This window comes from Tachypleus tridentatus, chromosome 4, assembly GCF_004210375.1.
Source record: "Tachypleus tridentatus isolate NWPU-2018 chromosome 4, ASM421037v1, whole genome shotgun sequence".
NCBI lineage: Eukaryota > Metazoa > Arthropoda > Merostomata > Xiphosura > Limulidae > Tachypleus > Tachypleus tridentatus.
In genome coordinates this window covers 113,160,756-113,187,139 of record NC_134828.1, presented here as the reverse complement: position 1 = coordinate 113,187,139, position 26,384 = coordinate 113,160,756, and the positions used below count along the sequence as shown (strand labels likewise).

The 26,384-nt window shown below is 34.3% G+C and overlaps 1 protein-coding gene across 1 annotated transcript in view; it reads left to right on the top strand.

Annotated features, from left to right (window-relative positions):
• The first annotated feature begins 8,633 nt into the window (after window positions 1-8,633).
• Window positions 8,634-26,384, top strand: part of LOC143249895 (importin-11-like) — a 288,131-nt gene continuing 270,380 nt past the window's right edge. The window contains exons 1-3 of the mRNA XM_076500490.1: window positions 8,634-8,852; window positions 25,625-25,725; window positions 26,045-26,117. Of these exons, the coding sequence (XP_076356605.1) occupies window positions 8,718-8,852; window positions 25,625-25,725; window positions 26,045-26,117 (309 nt within the window). The 5' untranslated portion in view covers window positions 8,634-8,717. The remainder of the gene's footprint in view (window positions 8,853-25,624; window positions 25,726-26,044; window positions 26,118-26,384) is intronic.

Below are 26,384 nucleotides of genomic sequence, written 5' to 3'. Positions count from 1 at the left end.
TGTCCTCCTACTGATTGAATAAATTTACTACATCTTTATAGAAACTATCAGTCTTTATTTCCCAAAGAAGCTTTTTCTTAATAACGATTAACACTTGCAAGTCTTTCTTGTATATTTCTGGTGCAGCTGCGTATTCTTTTCAAAGAAAAGATAGAGCGCTCAGCTGAGGTACTGGTGGCTGGAAGAGTCAAGGTTAACTCACAGAACTGAGGTACTGGTAACTGGAAGAGTCAAGGTTAACTCACAGAACTGAGGTACTGGTAACTGGAAGAGTCAAGGTTACCTCACACAACTGAGGTACTGGTGGCTGGAAGAGTCAAGGTTAGCTTACACAACTGAGGTACTGGTGGCTGAAAGAGTCAAGGTTAACTCACACAACTGAGGTACTGGTGGCTGGAAGAGTCAAGGTTAACTCACACAACTGAGGTACTGGTAACTGGAAGAGTCAAGGTTAACTCACACGACTGAGGTATTGGTAACTGGAAGAGTCAAGGTTAACTCACACAACTGAGGTACTGGTAACTGGAAGAGTCAAGGTTAACTCACACAACTGAGGTACTAGTGGCTGGAAGAGTCAAGGTTAACTCACACAACTGAGGTACTGGTAACTGGAAGAGTCAAGGTTAACTCACACAACTGAGGTACTGGTGGCTGGAAGAGTCAAGGTTAACTCACACAACTGAGGTACTGGTGGCTGAAAGAGTCAAGGTTAACTCACACAACTGAGGTATTGGTAACTGGAAGAGTCAAGGTTAACTCACACAACTGAGGTACTGGTGGCTGGAAGAGTCAAGGTTAACTCACACAACTGAGGTACTGGTGGCTGGAAGAGTCAAGGTTAACTCACACAACTGAGGTACTGGTAACTGGAAGAGTCAAGGTTAACTCACACAACTGAGGTATTGGTGGCTGGAAGAGTCAAGGTTAACTCACACAACTGAGGTACTGGTGGCTGGAAGAGTCAAGGTTAACTCACACAACTGAGGTACTGGTGGCTGGAAGAGTCAAGGTTAACTCACACAACTGAGGTACTGGTAACTGGAAGAGTCAAGGTTAACTCACACAACTGAGGTATTGGTAACTGGAAGAGTCAAAGTTAACTCACACAACTGAGGTACTGGTAACTGGAAGAGTCAAGGTTAACTTACACAACTGAGGTACTGGTAACTGGAAGAGTCAAGGTTAACTCACACAACTGAGGTATTGGTAACTGCAAGAGTCAAGGTTAATTCACACAACTGAGGTACTGGTAACTGGAAAAGTCAAGGTTAACTCACACAACTGAGGTACTGGTAACTGGAAGAGTCAAGGTTAACTCACACAACTGAGGTATTGGTAACTGCAAGAGTCAAGGTTAACTCACACAACTGAGGTACTGGTGGCTGGAAGAGTCAAGGTTAACTCACACAACTGAGGTACTAGTGGCTGGAAGAGTCAAGGTTAACTAAACACAACTGAGGTACTGGTGGCTGGAAGAGTCAAGGTTAACTCACACAACTGAGGTACTGGTAACTGAAAGAGTCAAGGTTAACTCACACAACTGAGGTACTGGTGGCTGGAAGAGTCAAGGTTAACTCACACAACTGAGGTACTGGTAACTGGAAGAGTCAAGGTTAACTCACACAACTGAGGTACTGGTGGCTGGAAGAGTCAAGGTTAACTCACACAACTGAGGTAGTGGTAACTGGAAGAGTCAAGGTTAACTCACACAACTGAGGTACTGGTGGCTGGAAGAGTCAAGGTTAACTCACACAACTGAGGTACTGGTGGCTGAAAGAGTCAAGGTTAACTCACACAATTGAGGTACTGGTAACTGGAAGAGTCAAGGTTAACCCACACAACTGAGGTACTGGTGGCTGGAAGAGTCAAGGTTAACTCACACAACTCTGTAAGTTGTTGCAGGGCTGCATCTCACTTGGCATTTCGTAAACAATAAAATAATTCATTCACTGGTTTTCATTTGAGATCAGCGTCAGTGTATAAAACCAGAAGTTCACTTTTTAAGCGATGGAAATCAAAGTGTTCAATTTGGCCGCACATTACATCCAAAATAATTTTTCTGTGTTATTTTAATGTATTCTTCGGGATCATTTATTATTCGTTTAGTAGGAGATATAATCCATCGACTGCTGCCCAAAATTAATCGAAATCGCCTTTCTTTTATTTTGCAGAATAGTCACCATTTCATTTACTTTATTCACGCAATAGGATATATCAATTCTGGAGAACGTTAAATATAACATTTGTATATGAAAAAATACTGCCAAATATATTCAACAGAAAACTGAACTCAACATCTCTGAGATTTGATGAAATTACTTGGGCTTATATAAAGGTTTCAGCATTTCAGTTGCCAAAATTATCACCAATATTTTGAAATAAGTCAATAAATTCTTTCTTGTATTCCAAGACAGTGATTATAATTCCAACGAGTCGAGGCCACTTTCGGGAATCTTTTCTTCAGTTCGTTATTTAAAAGGTGCACACACTTTGTTGATTTCACAAAATACAAAGATAATGATTTAAGTTTTACAAATAATCTGTCACATTCCTTGACCTTTGTCATAGATTGCGACAACATTAAATTCAATCTGTGCCATATAAAGAATGAAAAGAGCTTTTGGTTTGTTTGTTTGTTTGGAAATTTCGCACAAAGCTACTCGAGGGCTATCTGTGCTAGCCGTCCCTAATTTAGCAGTGTAAGACTAGAGGGAAGGCAGCTAGTCATCACCACCCACCGCCAACTTCTTTTGAAGCCCATTCAGCTCACTGGACATCAAGTTTGCCCATCATAGGTTTGTGCAACAAATTTTGACCCAATGTTGAATTCATTGACTAAATCAAATTCTCTAAATGTGATTTCAATAGTGTATCATATTCCTTGCACAAATTTACCAATTCCACATAATTGCCTCGGTTAGCAGTTTCTAATGATTCATCATGACCTCTAAATGCTAATTGTTGCTCACCCAAATGGCATACTAGGTCGATTAATCTTTTTAACATGTCTCTATTTCTCTTCACTTTATCATTGTGCATATACACATTTATTTTATGTTGGCTATTTAATTGAAGTTCAATCCGTGATTTTCCAAATCTAGCTAGGCCTAGAGTTGAAAATATATGACTAGAGGAATTTGTCATGTCTTTTAATTGTCTTATGCATATTATTTAAATTATCAAATTCGTTTGAGTTTCATGTCCCAAATTCATTGTTAAATAATAAACACGGCCAGCAGAAAAGCTCTTGTAAGTTAACCAAGATGTACTGTCATATTGGTTTACATTGAATTTGCGAACGCACTGCTTTGTTCTTCCAGTTAGGCTTAGAGCTGACATTTCTACCATTTCTGATGGTGCTTTGTTTATCAATAAAACTCTTTGTATCAAACATGTTCACTAATAAACTTTCAATAATGCAGTTACAATTTTTCCTATTATCTTTTTAATCCATATTAAAATCTGAAGGGCGACACTTCACAGAAAATTTATACTAACAAAAATAACAGTATCATTTAATACAATGCCAGAAACACCTACACATCACGTGACATCAGAGAAGTAACAAATCCTGAAAAAACACAATTGCCGAGCGCGTAAGGCGTGCGACTCGTAGTCCGAGGGTCGCGGGTTCGAGCCCGCGTCGCGCTAAACATGCTCGCCCCTTCCAGCCGTGGGGGCGTTATAATGTCACGGTCAATCCCACTATTCGTTGATAAAAGAGTAGCCTAAGAGTTGGCGGTGGGTGGTGATGACTAGCTACCTTCTCTCTAGTCTTACACTGCTAAATTAGGGAACGGCTAGCACAGATAGCCCTCGAGTAGCTTTGTGCGAAATTCCCCCCAAAAAACAAAAACACAATTTTTCAAATATCGCAAGAAAATTAACTATAAATTATATTTTTTCTTATTATATTTTATTTGTTTATTGTACATTTTTATATATAAAATAGTAATTATCAGACGCTAACTCATTTATAAATTATTTATTTCGCTTAAATTTTTAGTGATTTAAATAATTCAGTATATAGACTATAAATTGTCAATAAGTTCCAATTTTGCAGGGCCTGGCATGGCTAAGTGGGTTAAGGCATTCGACTCGTAGTTCGAATCTCCGTCGCCCCAATCATGCTCGCCATTTCAGTCGTAGAGGACGTTATAAAGTTTAATATCAATCCCAGTATTCGTTGGTAAAAGAGTAGCCCAAGAGTTGGCAATGGGTGATGATGACTAGCTGCCTTCCCTCTAGTCTTACGTTGTTAAATTAGGGAATGGCTAGCACAGATAGTCCTCGTGTAACTTTGCGCGAAATTCAAAACAAACACTATAGTACCACTGATGTTTGGAAAAAAATCTACATTATTTTTTTGATTCACAGAATTTGTACTCCAAATGAGTGTACCTTCTGTGCTCATTTCCTGAGGATTGTCACTTGGCAGAGTATAACAAAATATATTCGTAGATAATTAGGACACCACTGATGTTATACATGAATTTACTTGAGAAAGTTCAATTAGTTAGTGAAAAATGAAAAGTAGTGATGTTAATTCTGACTGGATTTCATGAAGGTAGCATTGATCAGTACAGCAAGAGAAAACGACCTCCATGTGTTGGAAGAGTCATAGTTGTACTAACATCAATCAGTTAATAGAATACACAATAGTAGGTGGCCCTCGTCAAAGGTCGTCTATCATGATCTTCTGTAGAGATAAGTTGGTAAGAATATGGCCAAGTAGGTATTTTCAGAGAAGACTTAAGGGAAAATTTGTACAAGTACCAATAATTAAGTTCTCTAATAACATTTACAAAGCGTGACTTAATGGCCAATCTTATACACTGTGGATCTGTGATCTATCATTCATACCCTGCTATCACAAAAAATAAACACATAACAAATCATACTCTAAACAATGGTTATATTATAAAAGTGATGGTCAGTCCCAAACTATTTGTTTAGATAAGTTTAACCCAAGAGCTGCCTTCTTATTTTGTTAACTTTCTACCTTCCTCTAATTCACCAGTTCAAAATTAAGGACGAATAGCATATAGAGCTTTTGAGAAACTTTGCACAAATAGTAAACATCTAATGAGCACAATCAGAGGATAGTAAATAAGATTTACACAAAATATCAGGAAACACAGTCAGTGGTATTTACGTACTGATTACTAATTCAAGGAAATTTATGTGAGAGCAAGGAATTTAGACAGAGGCTTTATGCTTTATGTATAAATAAAACATGGGATACTTATTTATGTTTATTCTACTTATAATGCTACAAATGTTTTTTATCGTAATTAATCAAATTCTCAAAATATAAAACAATTCTTTAAACTTTAGCTTATCAAAAACTTCCAAGCTCAGAAAACAAACAAGTTAAACAAGAGTTGACACTCATTCCATAATACATTTCAAACTTTTTAGGGTGGACTCTTGGTAGGCTTATGTTGAAGTTGTTTATAACAGTTTTATCCAAACGTTTGTAAAATTGAATAAGGATAACATTATCTTAAAGCCATCGACATTGGTATAAGGATGGTCTTGAGTGAATTTTTGCCCCTTCATGATTTCGTGGACTGTCTTCCCGTCATCAGCTTATTTTTTTAAGTTTTGTGATATCAGCAGAAGAGAGTGGTTTTACTGCAAGTGTCAGGTAAAAAAAAATCCATAATAACAGCAGAGTCCACTCAAGATTTAAAAGTTTTTTTATATGAAAGATAATTAAACAGATATTTTACTTTATTTATTTATATGAAAATAATGAAGTTGGGCATATTGTAAACATACGAAGAAATATTTAATTTGACAATATAAAGAAAACCAATAAATATATTAGTCCTATTTTCCTCTAGATAATGTTTAGCCTTGTTCTTTCTCTCCCTCAGAATTTAGTGCTAAAGAACCAAGGTTAACGATCTTCAAAGAAAAAGAAGAAAGACTGCTCGCGTGATAGACTAATGGAGAATCGAACTCAAAAAGTATGCTCGAATTTTGAATGTGCGTTTGCTTTCTTTGTCCAGTTGATAGCGTCTCATCTCCTGACCTCGATTTTCTGACAGCATTTATTAAGTTTCACTTTCAGTTAACCTCATAATAGATCAGCTGCTAACAAAGGAGATTCCAGTTATAAGTAATTCAACTCGGATGTTTTATTTAACGCTAGGAGAAAGTCTTTGTTGGCAGAGGAGACATCACTTACTAAAAATGACAAAGAAAGGAATCGTCTAGAACAAAATAACGTTAACGACTTTCTGAAACATATTTTATAACCATGATAGTAAAGAAACTAAATAAATGAAAAAAGTTCTGTATCACAGTTAAAGATAAAAATAAAAGATATACTTGCATATCAGTTTTTCTGCTTCGTTAGTTTGCTCATTTCCAACCAAACTTTAATTTTGTCATCAATGTATGTGATAGATCAGGATATGGTTTGGATTATTCTTGGGGATTTAATACCTTTTGTGCATTCTCAAGACAGAAAGTGCAACTATAAGATAATTATCGTGTCAATTTTGTATTAAAATGATGGTCACGCGATTAGAGAGAAATATCTTTAGATTCTCCATGTGAATGTTCACTTCTTCTGTATACATACATCAACTTTACGACTCATTTGACATTAATACTGCAAGTAAGCTCTTCTTCCATTATATGTAGAAAGTTACAGGTTCATTCGTCAAGAATCCAAGCTATTTTCATATAGTAGGTAATTCGGGGATAAAATAATTCTTTGTGTGTACGTTATTATTAACTATTTTCCTTTATGTGTAATAATTTCATGTAGGGTTACAAGAGTAAACCAAGATATTAGAGATATGATGATCTAACCATTTTCTAACCTTAAAAGTAAATGTCTTTTAAAATAAACAACAATAAACACACCAACAGTAACTTGTTATGCATGCATGAATACTATTCACCAGCTGTTTCTGTACGATAAGTTGCCAGTTATCAATATTCAGTGATGACGAGAAAACCCATTTGTAGAGAAGAATATATATGTAAAAAACGGCTGGTTTGGGTTGAAAAATTCTCTCCTCTACATCAAAAATGTTCTCAACCCAAACCAGCAGTTTTTACATATATATATTTGTCAGTTATTAGTTATGAAATAAATGTATCAGAAAATATGTAAATATGACACAAGTATAGGTTATAGAGTATCCATACTCTCAAAATTATAAATGCAAAAAGTTCGTTACACTTATATTTCGAGCTAGTGACTAAAGCGTGTTTTCTTGATGATTATATATTCTTCAAAAAAAGAAACGCAAAAGGGATATTTTTTGTTATTTTAAAGAGAAATATATGTAATAACGTTGCAAGTTCAGAGTATGTGATGTTACACGTGTTAAGGTATTGATTGTCAGACTAAAATGACAATAAAAGTTGTGCACTTTGAAAACGGAGGAAAACATCGGATTTTTCGCCAAAACGCATTCGTGTCCAATAAATTTGTTTGAGAGATCGGCATGTTCTGCAGGTGCAACATGTGCAAAATCCCTATAAAAGTGACGGGTTCTCGGTTTCCATAGCTCAGTGTTAAGCCACTTACACGCAATACAGTTACACCAAGACTGACTGAAGCACAACGCAACAACGCCATTGGTCGATTGGAAGCAAGCGAATCTCGATCAGATGTTGCCAGAGCTGTGAATGTTCACCCAAGTACCATCACAAGGCTATGGAATCGTCACCAACAACATGGATCAACTTGTGACCGTCCACGATCTGGCAGACCTCGTGTGACCCCGCCCGCACAAGATCGCTACATTCGGTTTCGTCACCTTCGGGATAGGACCACCACTGCGACGTCTACTGCCTCAACCATACCAGGGCTGCGTAGGATTTCCGATCAGACCGTATGCAACAGTCGACGAGATTCTTAGGCCCCATGTGCAACCCATCATGGTGAACGTCAACGACGTTTTTCAACATAACAACGCCCGTCCTCACACAGCCCGACTCACCACTGTCTTCTTGAGACACCACAACATCAACGTTATTCCCTGGTCCTCCAGATCACCAGATTTAAACCCCATCGAACATCTTTGGGACGAGTTGGACCGACGTCTGCGACGGCGACAACCTAAACCGCAGACTCTACCTCAGCTTGCAGCAGCTTTGCAGGCTGAGTGGACAGCCATTCCACAGGATGTGATTCGTCATCTCATCGCTTCCATGGGCAGGAGATGCCAAGCAGTTATTGATGCTCACGGGGAGCATACTCGTTATTGACGTTGAGTGACGTTAAACTTCAACTAGTGAGCGTGGACTTCGCCTTTGCAGACTTTCAATGTTCAGCAGTGAATGTGCAAAGTTTCACACATGTCATACAGAACTACCCGGAATAAACTTGTTAACAATATGTCTCAAATTTTCCTTTGCGTTTCTTTTTTTGAAGAGTATATAAACAATAATTTTCTCTGAGCTTTAAGTTTCATTAATATAGCTAATATTCATACAAAGCTTTAAATATTAATATTTAATTTTTTTACATTTCAATGTTACATTAAACTATATTGTATATGCTAGTTTTTACTAATTACACATAATTGTGATGTGGTTTTCGAAAACGTAAAATGTTCTCATTACTTTTCGTTTTTACGTAACAGAGAATGCGCCATCTAGCGTGTATTTGTAAAGTGTCATGGCAGCCTACATGTAAAGCGTGAAGTTTAGCAGATATAACAAACTCTTTATAGATTTAGATAGCAATGAACCCCGAGTTTTCTGCACTTGTTTTAAACACATTAAGAAACGCCTCAAATCAAGATGCACGGTTTTTAAAGCCTGCTGAGCAGCAATTAAGGCTATGGGAAACACAACCAGGGTTTTATTCAACATTATTGGTGAGTTGAGAATGGTTTCCAAAAAGAGGTTATGTATTAATAAAACACGGGGTAATTATTTACGTTTATGCTAACTCATTCGATAATAGACTTCAAAGTTTTCAGGGTGGCATCTTGGCAGTCTTATTTTGAAGTTGCTTACAATAGTTTTATCACAACTTTTGTACAAATTGGTGAGCAATGTAAAGTAGCTCTCACTGAAAAAAAAGAAACAGTAATCACTACGGTTTCCCAAAAATGTATGAGGATAGAATTTGTGAATTAAAATGACAAACAGTCTTTTACACTGAAGAGCGCTTATTATTTTCAGAATACAGACTCAAAAGAGTCTGTGCAGTGTACTTTTTACAGTATACAAACACTAAACATATGATAAAACACTAATAGTCTTAAGGTCCTTTTTAGAAAAACAAAGTATAATTGAAAGTTATATGGAATTCACTTCGTGGGAATCAAATAGATTATGCATTTCAGTCTTTTTATGCAGCCCATCATACTACCAGTAGTATGGAAGGAAGTCGTAATAAATCAACTACTGAGCATATACACACCATAAGCATTTTCGTTTTCAAAATTCTTACATCACATATTTTGGCTGTAGTTAAATAAACCTGACAAATTCAAATGCTAAGGACAGTGAATGGATGAAGGAATAATTAGTTACCTAAGATTCTGCTTTGTGAAGACTATTTGTTAAAGGCACTGTTTTGCTAACTTTTATTTGCTTGAAAAAATAGTGATTAAACTTACACTGGGCATGTCTGACTTTGTGTAGTACTAATAATGGATGTTTTATGTTCTTTACATTAATGATGCCAGTCAGTCTCAGAAACAGATATTTGATAATGTGAGAGTGAATAACAACTAAAATCAGCTCAGTGAATGTATATACACGAATGGTGGATGGAAAGTATGAGAAACCAATTACATATACATGGTGGATTGTACTGACCCCCGTATATTCTCCAGTTACTCTCATTTCCAAATTTGCAAGTTGTGATTTGTCAGTTGATAATATGAGCTCAATATTTAGGCATAGGTTATGGTATTATTGTTAATCTGCAAAATATAGTGGGTAATGGTAAGGAATTCTCTACATTTCAAAATAACATGCCTCCCATCTAGAGAAATCTATGTTGGTAAATATGTTTTGGTTAACTGTTCAAAGAAATCTGTGATTAGAATTTATCATTTTGATAATCAAAAGGAATTACATCTACCTCTAGGAAAAACTGTGGCTGTCATCTGAGTGATAATGTGATTGGATACATTTGTAAAGTTTAATAAATATCAGGTAACTTCTGTAATGAGTGATTTTGTATCATGTAAAAGAACATTACAAAAACTATTATATTACAGCTAACAACTAGTCCAAACATTGTTTATCATAATATAACATTCAAACAAGTAAACATGTAAATCAACCATTTTTTTTCTTGAAAAATTGTCAGTTACTGTTTTGAACTTCCAAGATGGTCTTTCCTCTAGTACTGCTAATAGCAATTCATTCAGTTAGCCAGTTACCATGTTAGAAAAATATAACCATCTTAACTGTAGCTTTACGTGTCTTTTCGTAACCTTCAAAACTTGTATCACCTTATTATTTTCAGAATACAGCACAAATGACTTCATCTGCAATTCTTTAGATACTTTTTTAAAGTTTGATAAGATCACTTTTTTTTGTGTTTTTCTTAAGAGAAAGTAAGTTAAGAGATTACTTTAGTAAGTTTAGATACATTACTTTGGTAAGTTTGGATATATTACTTTAGTAAGTTTAGATATATTACTTTAGTAAGTTTAGATATATTACTTTACTAAGTTAAGAGATTACTTTAGTAAGTTAAGATATATTACTTTAGTAAGTTTAGATATATTACTTCAGTAAGTTAAGATATATTACTTTAGATATTATTTTAGTAAGTTTAGATATATTACTTTAGATATTATTTTAGTAAGTTTAGATATATTACTTCAGTAAGTTAAGATATATTACTTTAGATATTACTTTAGTAAGTTAAGATATATTAGTTTACTAAGTTAAAAGATATTAATTTATCCCTACAAAATAATCTTTACATTATTAGAATTATCTTAGTACTAGTAGTCCTCTGTACCCTTTTCAATAAGTCATTACCCTGTTTCATACACTATAACATTTAAGAATAACAAGGGGCTGCTCTTTCTGCTAAAATAAATTGTTAAAACAAAAATTAAAGCCAGTACTAATCATTTATCTACATAACAAACCTCTGTTTTGCTTTCACCACATCTGAAGGCAATTCATTTCAAAGACAAATTACCTTGATAGGAAAATAAAACTGTCTTAGATAAAGACAACTCCTAACCTGCTAGTTTATACTATTATCTCCACCATTACTTATGAAAAAAGATGACATAGTGTCACGACCAGTTCACTTAATTTTAGATACCTCAATCACATCTTCTCTCCTTTTCATTCTGGGTTTCATCTTAGTAGTCCTTCACTATACCATTTTTCAACAGTTTATTGCCCTCCTTAAGGTCCAAGACTGAAAACAATATTTCAAATGTTGCTTAAACGGCAACCTGTACAATGAAATTATAACATCAGAATTTAATCCTATATGTCTCACCACCAGTAACATCACATTATATGGATAGCTTAAGAGACTAATTAACTAGAACAATAACACTGTGTAACAAAATGTTTACATTTTATTGTTCCTGGGCAGAAAATGTTATTTCCCAATTCCTTATGCCTAAAGTAAATGGAGAAGACCTATTTTTCTCTTCAAACTTTACTTTTGTGATCTGGGAGCGTATAACGTAAACATGATGAGAGACTGTATTTGGGGGCTGATACGTGAAAATGATTTACATCACAGTCGGAAGTCTCGAAAAACTACTTACTTCTAAACAATTTTGTATAACTTTAGTATAAATACATCTAAATCTTGATTCATATGTTGTTTTATTCAGACCTTATGTAAATGAAAATGTGCAAATTTGCCCGTTTTTACATAGAAAATAGATTAATTTCTAAATTTCGTTATCCAGATCACAAAAGCAAAGTTTGAAGGGAATAATGGCCATTTTCTTTTGTTTTACAACACAAGCAATTAAGAAATAAGACATACAATCCAGGAACAAAATTGTGTTACATAATGTAATCAGGCCACCTGTTTCTCTGAGCAAGTATTCCTGATAATATTTTAAGTTTTTTGACCCTGCTAAATAATTTATTCTTGAATTTAACTTCGGAGAGAAAGCTCTCCTCAAATGGTCACATATTTATATCTTCACATAAACCTTTGAAGTATTTCTTCATGCTTTTCAAACAGCTCTTCTGATTTCCAAATTCATTCACTCCTACAAACACAAAACATTAACAACAGGAGAAAATCAAACAATGTTTCTAAGTACTATCAGTATAATTATCAATACACTACATAATATTCTGTACTTCAGCACCTGGCAAGTAAATATTTAGTCCTTGACCTTCTGTGTTTTACATTACAAATAACACTAGTAATGTACTGTATGAAAGAGTCCCAAGCTAGTTAAATATGTAGATCACCTTATCATTGTGAGCACCCAATGGCTTGAATCTTTTTTAGGAGCTGGAATTTGAATGCCAGCCAAATTTATCTCCATAGTATCTTTAACTACTGTGCACCCTTTAAATTCAGGACTTTCATTTTCACTCTCTTCCGAAAGTGATCCTTATCCGAAAACTGTGTATTTACAGTCTTGCTTTGATGACTTTTGTTTTTAATTTAATAATCTTTCTCACTTTAATATAGAAGTATTTCCCAGCACAACCTATAAATTATCATCAAGTAACCATATTCTAGAAGTGTAGTTTAGTTTATCTTTTTAAACCTTTTAAAAATACAGTAAAGCTCTCTGTTCTTTAAAACAACTCATTTTTGTCATCTATCACACTCTATAAACTCCAGCCATTTATCCCTTAATTTCTCTTTATTCATGGTAATACTGAGTTTCTTATACAACTATCCTGTATTTGTAGATTCATGAATGGTGCTCTCTCTTCTCCCCATAGTTGTTTTCACTTTCATTTTCTCTCTAGGTGTTGGCGACTTTTTTAAAAGCACACCAGTCTTTTATACTACTATATATTTTTTTCAACATTGCAGCAACATGCACTGATCATGTGACCACCCTCCACCAATCCCATTGCAAGCTCTGCCCTTGCAGCACAATCTTTACTTTTTCAATTGGCATTCTTGTGTATAGGCATGTGTTTTATGCTACTTGTGCAATTTTGTATTGTGCTTAATCACCAATTAAATCCAAATTTCGACTCATTTATATTGTTATTTAGATTTGGCATTCCTTCCTTACAATTCAATTGCCTGGGTAAGTTGTTTTGTCTTTTATATGTGTAAAAAACGGCTGGTATGGGTAGAGAAAGCACTGTGTAGAGGAGCGAACAACATTTCAACCTTCTTCAGTCATCATCAGGTTCACAAAGAAAGAAGGGGTTACTGACCAACAGCTTACCACATGTTTGAAGACGGTTGTGTAATTGAGTGTAGGAATGTAGAGGGCATATTTAGGTGTTGGATATATTAATTAATATAGGCATAAAGGTGTACGTTTGTAATTGTTTGTTTTGGACTTTAATTGTTGTATAAGTAAGGCTTCTTTAATTTTGCATTTGTTTCTTTATTTAGTATTTGGATGTTTTTTTTGGTTATGTTGTGTTTATTTGATTTGCAGTGTTTGAAAATGTCTGAAGGTGACATTTTATGTTCTTTGAATCTGGTTTCCATTTTTCTATTTGCTTCTCCAATATAGAAGATGTGACAGTTATCATATTGTATTTTATGAATAATGTTGGTGTTGTTTGTCAGTGTAGTTTTTACATAGTATAGACCTTAGTTTTGTGCCTGGTTTTCGAATAAATTTGGTATTAACTGGAATGTCATATTTTGTTATTAGTTTTTGTCAAATGTTGATTAATTTTCTGCTGATTTCAGGAATATACAGTCATGTGAAAAAATAAGGACACCCTATGAAAGCCTGTGTATTTTTGTAACATATTTGGATATATAGATATTTAATCTCAATTTTAACAATACTGAGAGATTATAGGAATATAACTAAACAATTAAAAGTGAAGAAAAAACTTTTCAAGATTTTCTGTAAAATGTAATTCTACAAAAATGCATATTCTAACTGAGGAAAAGTTAGGACACCCCCACATTTATACCCACATAAAATGGTTCAACTCACACACAGGTGTATCACACCAGGTGCACGTGATTAGAAGATCATTACTCAGCATTGTGAATGAGGCTTGCCCTATTTAAACCTCAGACATTTCGTTTGGTGTGCTCCTAACTGTTACACAGGCTTTCATAAGGTGTCCTAATTTTTTCACATGACTGTATGGTATACAACAGTATATGGTTTCATGATTATTTAATTTGTGGGATATATTTACTTTTGTTTGTTGATTTTGCTCTTTATCTTGGGGTGTTCATGTAATGTTTTCTATGGTTTGTGGAAGAAACTTGATATTGATTAAGTTTTGTTTTATTTTGTCATTAATTTTATTTGGTTTTGTCTTTTCTTCTTTTTCCTTCAATTCTTTTTCCCACTTCTTTCCAGATCATCTCTTTTGTCCAGTTTATTCCCTGCTCTGGTGTTTGGATTGTACTGTTTGCTTTTATTGTCTTCGTTCCTATCTCATTGTTCCATGACATTCCTTTTTCCCCTGGTCTTTCTTCCTATTGTTTCTTCAAACCTAATTCGTCGTTTAACTCTGTTCTTAGCTACTTGACTCTGTTGTCATTTGAAGAGGAGCATTCAAGCCAGTATGTGGATAACTCTCTAAAATGTTTTCACTTCTCTACACAATTTTGCTGTGTCTTCATCAGACAGGTATTCTCTTTCTCCTGTGGCAGTTCCACACATCTGTTTGTGTGTGAGTGGGGTCAGTCATTATATTATTTTTGTTGTCTTTTGTCATTGCATATACATGATACTTTAGGATCCCATTTGATGACAGGTGTTGCCTGGTTAGGTATGCAAAATTTTATATCTTAGTACTATATCTGTATACTTCTCCAACATTCACTGTAGAGATTGGATGTTTCTGTAAGGCCACCAGAAACTTTTTCAATGAGGTAACTATATCTAAATGTCTTTTTTTTTTAAAAAAATCAGTATCTATCTATCTATGTATGTATATTCTGAGGACCATCATTCATGGATTTTATGAGTAAAGCAGATAGGGATTTTTGCTCATCTCTACTGACCCATGATCCATACAGTCTGGGTCTTTCTGCTTTATAAAATAGGAAAGAGCAAACACCCATTGATGACTCTGGTGGGTCATTTCTCACACTTCCTTCTGGTAGAGCACAAGACTTTTGTCAATTCCAGTTCCCAGTTGCTAAACCATGGATAGCAGCCACATGTACTTGCTCAATGAGAGGAGAGCTATCATTTTTATGCTGTGTATTATACACACAATATGTCATGACATCTATTATGCTAGATCTTTCTCCTGGATGTTTTATACCTTGATGGACCACACATGACATATTTCAATATATACCAAGGAGTTTCCTCCAGACAATTTTGCTAAATGTACTGATACTTTTTGATTTTATCTGTCATTGTTATACTGCATGTTATATTCACAATATGTTATGAAATCTATTATTTAAGGTGCTTTCCCTGGATGTTTTGCACAGGTGGACTGCACTTGCTGATTTCACAAATTTATGCAAGGTACTTCCATACTGTTTTTGTGTTTGGACTGCACTTTGCATAATATGTAATATCCCAAGGTGCGATTGGGGCGACTGCACTTGACCTACTCATGTATGGTCTTTTAGCTCTAACCATGTATTCTATTTGTTTAAACCTATGTATCTTATCTTCTTTACTGGGTGAGGAGTATACCTGTTTCAAGAGTAGTGCTATATCCTACAGGTGTGCTTAATATGTCATTGATGGGACATCTGCTCTTTTTCATAGCAATTGCTCTCCACTTGATTATATCTTTTGTGACTTCACCAGCCCCTCCATCTTTCCAATGTGGATTCTAAATATAGGGAAGAAGAGGTAGCACTGTTTTGGAAGTTAATATATTTTAATACTGAAAATGTATTTCTGATTGGTTCTTACCCTTTCCACCCTTCCTCCCCACTGATTTGCCAGTGTTTTCCTTTCTTTTGGTTCTTACCCTTTCCACCCTTTCTCCCCACTGATTTGCCAGTGTTTTCCTTTCTGTTGGTTCTTACCCTTTCCACCCTTTCTCCTCACTGATTTGCCAGTGTTTTCCTTTCTGTTGGTTCTTACCCTTTACACCCTTCCTCCTCACTGATTTGCCAGTGTTTTCCTTTCTGTTGTTTCTTATCCTTTCCACCCTTTCTCCCCACTGATTTGCTAGTGTTTTCCTTTCTTTTGGTTTTTACCCTTTCCATTCTTCCTCCTCACTGATTTGCCAGTGTTTTCCTTTCTGTTGGTTTTTACCCTTTCCATCCTTTCTCCCCACTGATTTGCCAGTGTTTTCCTTTCTTTTGGTTCTTACCCTTTCCACCCTTCCTCCACACTGATTCGCCAGTGTTTTCAAGTTTTTCTTTAGTGAATCCATGTTGATTAACTTTTATGATATTGTGTTTCACTACATGGTTTAAGAAATCTCTGAGACTGTAGAATTTTTAACACTGGAGTTTAGAAGAACTAACCTATACACTATAATCAGAATTTGGAATACTTTTTTCCTAGAAAATAAATTAAGAAAGTTAAATTGGAGGTACGTCAACTGTCTTTCTAGTTTTGTCTTACCTGTGCCATATACTGTAAAAACAAATAAGGATTTTACAAGTTGGAGGTAAGTCACATATCTTTTGTTTTGTCTGATCTGTACTAATCACTATCAAAGCAAATTAGGAATGTACAAGTTGGAGGTAAGTTGCATCTTTTTTGTTTTGTCTCATCTGTACTAAATACTAAAAACAAATTAGGAATGTACAAGTTAGAGGTAAGACATCCTTTTTGTTTTGTCTCATCTGTACTAAATACTAAAAACAAATTAGGAATGTACAAGTTAGAGGTAAGACATCCTTTTTGTTTTGTCTCATCTGTACTAAATACTAAAAACAAATTAGGAATGTACAAGTTAGAGGTAAGACATCCTTTTTGTTTTGTCTCATCTGTACTAAATACTAAAAACAAATTAGGAATGTACAAGTTAGAGGTAAGACATCCTTTTTGTTTTGTCTCATCTGTAATAAATACTAAAAATAAATTAGGGATGTCTAAGTTGGAGGTAAGTCACATATCTTTTTTGTTTTGTCTAATCTGTACTAAACACTATAAAAACAAATTAGGAATGTGTAAGTTGGAGGTAAGACATCCTTTTTTGTTTTGTCTGATCTGTACTAAACACTCACTATAAAAACAAATTAGGAATGTACAAGTTGGAGGTAACTCACATATCTTTTTTGTTTTGTCTCATCTGTACTAAACACTATAAAAACAAATTAGGAATGTCTAAGTTGGAGGTAAGTCACATATCTTTTTTTGTTTTGTCTTATCTGTACTGAACACTATAAAAACAAATTAGGAATGTACAAGTTGGAGGTAAGTCGTGTATATTTTTTTTGTCTCATATGTATTATTTTGTTATATCAGAAGCTAAAGTTTCTTATTTATGTGGTAAAAGTTCTGTGATATTCACATTGTTAAATAACAAGGAAAATTAATGATAAATGCATAAACAGCTATGAATGTATCTTTATTAAATGTGTTGAATAGTTTAAGCTACTAGAGTCTGAACTAGCATGAGGTTATACATATATATTACTGCACTTGTTGGATTGCTATCTGTTCACTGCCTTTCGGAACTTGATCTTGGTAGAAGTCGTAGAACACAAGTTGAATATAGTACTTGGAAAAATACTGTAAAAACAGCAGTTGATTTACAGAAGTGTGATAACTAGAAAGGTTTTGAAAAATTACACTTTTTCTTCAAGAGTAAATTGAGAATGATTTGTAAACCTGAAAATACATTTTATGGTTGTCAGTTTTATTTTATGTAGTTGAGATAGTTCACTCTGATTACAAGAAAATCCTTGTGTTACCATTAAAAAGGAATGTTAGAAATGTGATGATGATTTATGGGTGAATAAGGTGTAAAATGTGGTGTGAAGAGAGGACAAAACAAGACAAATTAAATGAATAAAGAATTAAGATGATGGAAAAAGAATAAAAGTTTCAAAGATGCCTGGGAACTAGAGTTTTCTGAAAAAAACAAAAGGACTGTAATATGAGATCATTGATAAGTATTAGAAATACTTAACTAATTGGAACAAAAGTCTACAAAAACAAAAAACTTGTTCTACGAATTAAAAGGAGCCATATTGTATATTTTTTATAATTTTGAATTATCTTAGTTAATGTTAAATTTTTTGTGATTTTGTTATAAGTGATTGCAGAGTATGCTAATATTTTACTGACAAAGAGGTTATATTGTGCATGTCTGTATGTATGAAAGGTTGAAAATTAATGGTCCTAAAATCAAGATTAGTGTTGGATTCATGGTTTGTAAGGTGGCATTTGAATGTCTTATTTTATCCCTCTTTTCTTATAAAGTACATTCAGTTTGGATACTTGAATAAACTATGTTTATAATAAGAATGAATAATGTCTGGATAAAATGTTAAACTCATTTGAACTATGGTAATGTTTGAGAACTGTTTGCTTCTGATCACCTGAGCTTTGAACATATCTGATAGCAGTGGATTTTTTTGAGACTTTTAATGACAAAGTAAAAGTGAAAACCTTTTGATACATTAATAATGAGAAACAAGAGCCACAAATTTAGTTGAACTTTATATAATAATAATTTAAAAAATAGAATATCAAATAGAAACATTCAAAGTTAAAATGAAATACTGATTTGTGTTTTGTAGATAAACAAGCTGGAACATAATATAAAAATGTGGCAGTGTACTTAAGATGAACACAAAAATACTTAGAAAATTAGAAAAAAGTAAATGTCTTGGGAAAAGCCTAGTCTTTTATTTCTCTGGATAAAATAAATAATGTCTGAATTAGATGAAATATAAGAAATGGTGTTTCTGTAGCTTCTTAAGGAACTATAATTTATCAAATTTTTGTTTGAAGGTGTTTTGCCTCAGTGTGATCTGTTGGTTAAAGAACAAATTGATCTTCTGTACAGTTTTGAAACCTGTCTGAACAAATCTAAGTGTGAGATGTTCTAGCTGATATTATTGTGTAAAAATGTACAGTACATAATTTATTTTATTTCTTAGATGAGTTACTAGCCTATTCATAATTATGACAATTTTAAACTAATGAGCACTTGAAGTTTTGTCATATTACTGAAGTACAAAGTGAAGAAATCGAACATTTGTTTTTATAGTTTTTACTCTATTTCTTTATTTTTGAAAACTGGAAGTGAAGACATAAAACAAAACTGAGGGTGTATTATAAAAGTGTGTTGTGGAAATTAAAACCCTTTGACTGGCTTTATCATGATAATAATGTGTATCTGAAGTATTAAAGGTAATGTCTTTTGATGTGTTCTTTCTGACTCAACAGCAATAGAAATGGTAGGAAACTTGGTAGAAATCATATCCAGTATCTAGGGTTTTTTTCCTGACAATATACGGGAGCATCTATTATTTTATGAGGAATCCAGAGGTACTAATGTACAATTGAATAACATCAAAAGATGTTATGCTTGGTTTTGTCATTAAAATTTGGTGATTTTTACTTCTATTCAGACAATAATGATCATGATTTTGTTATAGTACATTACCTATGGAATACTTACCATTCTCAAACATTTTGCTAAACCTGATGAGGAACTGCTGAGTCAGTGAACCAGAATCTCTTGAGTATTTGCCCTCATTGAAATAGGAGAAAGGTCAGGTTAGGTGCTAACCTGCAAACATAAGTAGTAAAATGTCTGAGGTGTTACAAGTGTAGATGCAATCATGATGGAACAACAGTTGCTCAAAGTAGAATTTCTGGCAGAATAGGTGCCGTCAAGTGTCCAAAGATAAGTGTGTCTGTGTACAGGAGCAGTATCTGTATATTTACAGATGTATTAGATGGCTTGCCCTCATGGTGAGGAAAACAGGAGTAGGTGAATTATTCAAGGTTAGGTAAGGAGAGAGGAATACAGAGAATGTTTGAATGAAGTGCAAGATTAAGAGAAGAGAATACTAATAAAATAATGGTGAGATGTCGTGGTCCATGGGTGATCCACTTTAGATCAAATACAACAGTACAACTAAGTGGTCCCTGGTACATGTTTCTATACAGTTATGTTCCTCATTCTTAGGCTTATAGTTTTAAGGATCTGTTTGATACACTACCATCTACCAACATTTTTCTACCATTGAGTCTGGGAGTGCTTGTGAAAAAAACAAACAGAACTAATGACACTTTTGAATCTGTAACTTGGATTTTGTTTTTATTATTGTTATGAGTGAACCTGAACCATAGCAAAAGGTTTAGTGCTAAGGGGTTTGTGGTTTCTTCATATAAGTTTACATGTTTGGGAAGTACCTTGACATCTATAACAGTACCCCTATGTCAATAGTATATGAAAATACTTGTAGTAAAATCAAAGGAACATGAATGAAAGTATACGTATTTAGAAGGGAAAATTTTGAATATGTCGGTATTTGCTTGTATCCTACTTTCTAAAAGTGGGTAATTTAATGTTGTAGAATATTATAAAATGATGTTCTACATGAACTCTTTTGTACAGATGAATTAAAGAAATAAAGTCAATGTTTAATAGTGCACAATGAATTTAAAACCAGACTGGTTGTAGCCTCAAGATACTATAAAAATTGTTATATTTAGTAATTTTGTTGTATTAAGATAAAAATAAAATACTTTAAATAATTCAGATGTTTAATGACTTTTTTATGTCATGAAGCTCCTTTGGATGTTTTTTGTTTTTCTCTTTCTAAATTTATCACGATGAACAGTTATTAAATGTGTGATGTAGAAAAAAATTAATCTACAATGGCATGTTCTTTCCACACATTTTCCCTATACAGTTACAATATATCATAGGTCAGAAAGAACATGCCTTCCAATAAATAATGATGTGATTGAAGAAAAATATTGATGTGGAAATAAATGTGTAGAAACTCAATCTCTGTGTTTGTATTGTGTGTATCTATTTATTATCTAAGAGGTTAACAGACTTTCAAACAGTGTCATAACATTATTAAAATACAGTAAAAGTGACATGGTATTGTAATTTATAATATGTTTATGTGAAGCTTGGTATGCGAGTGAATTTTGGATTCTGGATGTAAATAGTCCTGTAGGGTTTGTTTTTGTCACACACATGAGAGAAACTGACCAAAGATTTTTTACCTTTTTTGTAAGCTTTCTGAGCAGGTTGCTGATCACATAAAAGCAGGTGAATTGTATTTTATGCATATTAGATGAAGGAATATCTTGAATTTGTGGAAGGTGGTTATCTTATAATCAGCACACGAACAATCCAACTTGGAAGGAAGTCATATCTTGCATTTAGTAGTAATGATGTGATTCACAACAACATTAAAATTTAATGTACCTGTGATGGTTATACTGAAACCAGTGACAGGGTAATTAACAATCATTTTTTTCACAACCTCAGAGCTTCCATGTACCTTATCAACTGGCTCAACTTCATGTTGCATGTAAATTATCATGCAAGAACCCTCCACCAATGAGAGGATGATACTCTTTCATGTATGTGACTTCCTCTGTTTGTTTATACCAAACTATCACTTTTTGTTTGGTATTACTTGTGTCAAGATGTTTTTGTAGTGCTTTGGAATCATGTTTTTATGATAGTATTCCAAAGTGAGTTTTGTTCTTTGGTTTTGACTCTGTGGACACTAGTCTGTCTCTTTTTGCCAGCATTGGGGCTCTGTTTCTGGTTAACAGAAGGGGTCTTCAGGTTCTTATTCACAGTTTATTGCTATGCTAATTTTCTATTTCTCTTTTTACCTCTTTTCTTTTTTGTTTAATTTCCTCCTCCTCCTGACCCTATTTATTTTTAGTGTTTCATAGATGTGGTAATGGTTCTTTTAGCAAAGAATGCTGTTGAGAGAGTATTACGTTTCTTCTGGGTCATTACTCTTGTCTCTTTGTGGTCCCCAAGAAGACCAGGGCTCATTTATTGACCTGTTGTTTCTCATACAGTTTTTGTCATCCATCAGTTCCTTGTGGAGTGTTTCTTTATTTACTGGTGACTCTTTTAACCTGGTTTGTGGTTGACTAGGATTGTCATTTTGATGTCTTTTCACACATTCCACTTCCCTTTGTCCTTCAGAAATTTTGTTTTGTCCATTGGGATTGAATCTTTAAGTTATATCCTTTTCCATATGGCATTGTATTTATTTTTTGCATCCTCACTTGTGTCATAGGGAAATCTGTCACCATATTACTAGATTGGGGCTAAGGTTTCATTATTCCATGGGCAGCTGGCTCTTCTTCATTCCTTGTTGGAAGGACTCCTTCTATTACACCTGAATTATTTTGTGGAAGACTGTTTGTCTGGCTTGGCTTTTTAAGTCTTCCAAGTCTTTTCTCATGCATAACAAATATTTGCTTCATATGACTGTACCAATACCATGGTGAGCATCCTTTTGCCACTTCTTCTAACTGGGCATCTATTCCTTTACAGGTGTTCCTATGTCAGATTGTGTCATGTCTGAACAATTTCATTTCATGTGGATTCTGGAGAAATGTCCATTCCATATTACTATGCTCCAACTTCAACCATGCTCCCATTTCTTCTCTATTCCATTAGATCTGTCTGACAATTCCATGATTGTTCTTTCATTGACTGTTAGGGAATACCTGTTTCAGGACTCTTTGTACATTGTACATGCTTTTCAGGTCTGTTCACATCAGATTTGTCTTATAATTTGGTGTGTTCCTGCAGCTCTGAATTTGCTAGCAGGTCAGTTCTCTTGATCTCCAGTGAGAAATGAAATGGAAATGCAACAATTTGAGTGCTTTTGAAAGTTGGACCTTCTTCAGTTTGCCCCTGAAGAACAAGGTCCCCTTTCAAAAGTGCTTGGGTTATAGGGTTTCTATTTCATTTCTATCAAGACTTCTTGAATCTATGTGTGATTTTAATATCATGAATTGATTTCCAGCTAGTCAGTGATCTCTTCATCCAAAGATGTTTTTTATTGGTTTGCTCTCAGTTAGGTTTGTTCTCATATCGAGGCCTTTGCCACTTCTCTTGCTGCCAGATTTCCCTCTTTTGGTCCACAGTTTCCCATCCCTTTGCTCTGACAGTTAGTGCTCTCAGCCTTGACTGGTCTCACCTTTTTCTGTTTACTTACCCATCCTCTTCAACATCTCATTTATGTCATCTATTTGGTATGTCACACTGCTCATTTGGTCCTGTTAGTGGTGGTTCTTTGGCTGACACAGCTCTGGTTTCTTCTGCATTTTCAGTTGGCATCTAGCCCCCTCTTCTTTTACCCTATTCCCACTCTCTTTATGTCTCTCTCTTTCACCCAAGTGCCATCTCATCATCTTCACACATGAGATATGTGTGATCCATTGCTTGCAAGGCTGGCCTCTTTGACAATGCAACTCTTTTTATTATACTATTCCCATTGTCTTCAAACTCTGTCCAATAATCAATGGAAGTTGTGAGGTTTTCAAAGTTGGTGAACTCCATTGTCTTCCTTTGAGCTATTCTACTTTAAACTTACCTTTGTGCATTTTTCATGTGTTTATTTGGTCCTGGAAGGGTCAGTTCTCACCATTGCAGGTTAATGGGCTGACTTATCAAACACATTCACTTTTGGTTACTACCAAGTGTTTTCTTTTCCTCTCTTCTTCACTTTTTTTTATCTTTCCTTCATCACAGACCCCACTGGCTTACTTCCATGTCTAACTAGAACCTGAATGTGGTTTTTACACGTTCTTACATTTGATTTTGTCATATTTTTATGAAGACATATTTCCTTCTTCTCAACAGTGGTTGTTGACATTCAGATGTATATGCTATTGGTACTTCATATACACTCTTTCACCACACTTTTCTACTGTGCCCAGGCCTTTCTTTCCAAGACTGGCTACTTGATAGAAATGATTGTTGTTTATCTTCTATCTCATTTCCTTCAATTTTCACCTCTATGCTTGTTCAAATATGGTTCATTTTCTGTGTGTGGATTGGGCTGTTTGGTGTTAATTGAAACAATCTTCCCTTTTTTTATTGCTTGTTTCTACCTTGAGACTCCCTTTAACCAAGGAGTTCTCTCCTCTTACTCTGACAGGATGGATCTTCCAACTCCTCTGGTTGGCTTATTTTTCCCTAAACAGTGATTCTTACAAGCTCTTTCACATTTTATTGTATCATATTTGTCACTTATCTCAACCTCTTGCATCTCACTTTCACCAGTCATAGGATTTAATGGTTGAAGTTATTAGTCTAAACACCATCTTTGAGAATGGTACATACATTTTCTTTTCTTTTATAGGATCCCTCCAGGTGGTTTGTGTTGCTTCTCCAAGGTATGCTTATCTCCTAAAATCTGCATCAAGTCAAGGGTAATGGTAGGCACTCAGTCCTTCTACCTTGACTCTGTCTGTGTCCACTGTTGATGTGGACTGTTCTGCAAGACTACCAGAGATATGCTAGTGGCACTAAAATTATCCAGTTATCTGATCCAAACCATACTTACCACAGACTTATCGTAGATAAAGCTGATGCATGCTGACTTTTCAAAATAGGATTTCATGGTCACTCATTCCATCATCTCCAATAAAGGATGTAAATAGGATTTCATGGTCACTCATTCCATCATCTCCAATAAAGGATGTAAATAGGATTTCATGGTCACTCATTCCATTATCTCTAATAAAGGATGTAAATAGGATTTCATGGTCACTCATTCCATCATCTCCAATAAAGGATGTAAATAGGATTTCATGGTCACTCATTCCATCATCTCCAATAAAGGATGTAAATAGGATTTCATGGTCACTCATTCCATCATCTCCAATAAAGAATGTTTCTGGCAGACACATGATAAGGATCTTGGTGATTTCTGGTCATTTCTGAGCCTTTACAATGTGAATTCTTCTTTCTTTATGTGTAGCATGGAAGACCTTTGCCATTTGCTAGTTTCTAGGTCCTTAGCTTTTCATTGATTGTATATAGCATAGTGCAATGGGAAAAGTAGGTTGGTGGTGTCTATGTAGTGTAGGTTATCACTGAAACAGTGGAGTTACCTTCCTACCACAGTAAGATGGGTTCATCATCATCTTTCTGTCCAGTTGAGTTGAGGTCGGACACATGCTGTATGATCTGATTGTGCCCTAACAATTTTTCATGAATTGTAATTAAAGAGTACGTTTATTGTCAGTGACTTTTATGAAATGTCACAATTTGAGCATGTAGTACTCAGTACTCACAGAAGTATCAAAGTCACATAACTGAGCTACAAGTATATTATACCAGAAAAATATCTTTTATATAGGTTGTGTTCATTTTGTGATTGGATTTATTAGTTTTCCTTCAATGAGCATTATATCAAAAAATTTAATTAAAGTTGCAAAATTAATTTCTAAAAGTTATTTTAATGTCTTACGTACATATATACAACCTTTCTTGTTTATGTTTTCCATGTTCTTTTTTTACTCACTACTCAAGTGTGTTTTTATATAATCTCTTCACTAAAGTTTGTACAGATTCTTTGGCCTGAATTTCATTCAATATTTTAACACCTCTTATGTAGGCAATTTTTTCGAACTATGAAATAGAAGTGAATGTACGTTGGCTGGCTGTGCTGTACTTCAAAAATGGTGTAGACAGATACTGGAGAAGAAGTGCACCAAAGTAAGTAATATGAACTCAATTGTAAAGGAGTCTAGACAGAAGAGATGGAATGCGAGGTTTTTTACTTAGTGGTATATTATACAAATGCATACATAAATATGTTTCAATTGAATGTATTTACCACACTTTGCCAATTTTGCTGATGTACTTCTTAGTTTGTTCTTGTGGATTTGAATTAACATTTTTATATAACTATTTACTTGAAAAGTTTATTTTAGTTTTGTATTAAAAGAATGGTATGAAAAGTCTGTTGATGAAATTAATCTCATGATTTTATTAAACTTTGGTAAAGCAGTCTTAATATTTTCTTTTATTTTAGTGCTATATCAGAAGAGGAAAAGACAATGCTAAGACAAAATTTATTGCATAACTTTAGTGAACCAGTTCACCAGGTTTGTGTGGTTCATATCAATAATTAACATTACAGTCTGTAACAAAACATCTCTTGACATCTTCATGCTGTTTTTTGTATCGGATATTTTTATTTACTTGAAATTGCTAACTTCTTTTTTGGTTCATATTTTTTAGTTTATTTAGTGTATTAAACTATATATCCTTGATGGCTATTGGTTATGAATTAATGAACAAAAATTTTCATTTTGTCGGTATGTTATTAAGAGAGTCTTCATGAACCAGTGAGGGACACTTTTGTCTAAAAA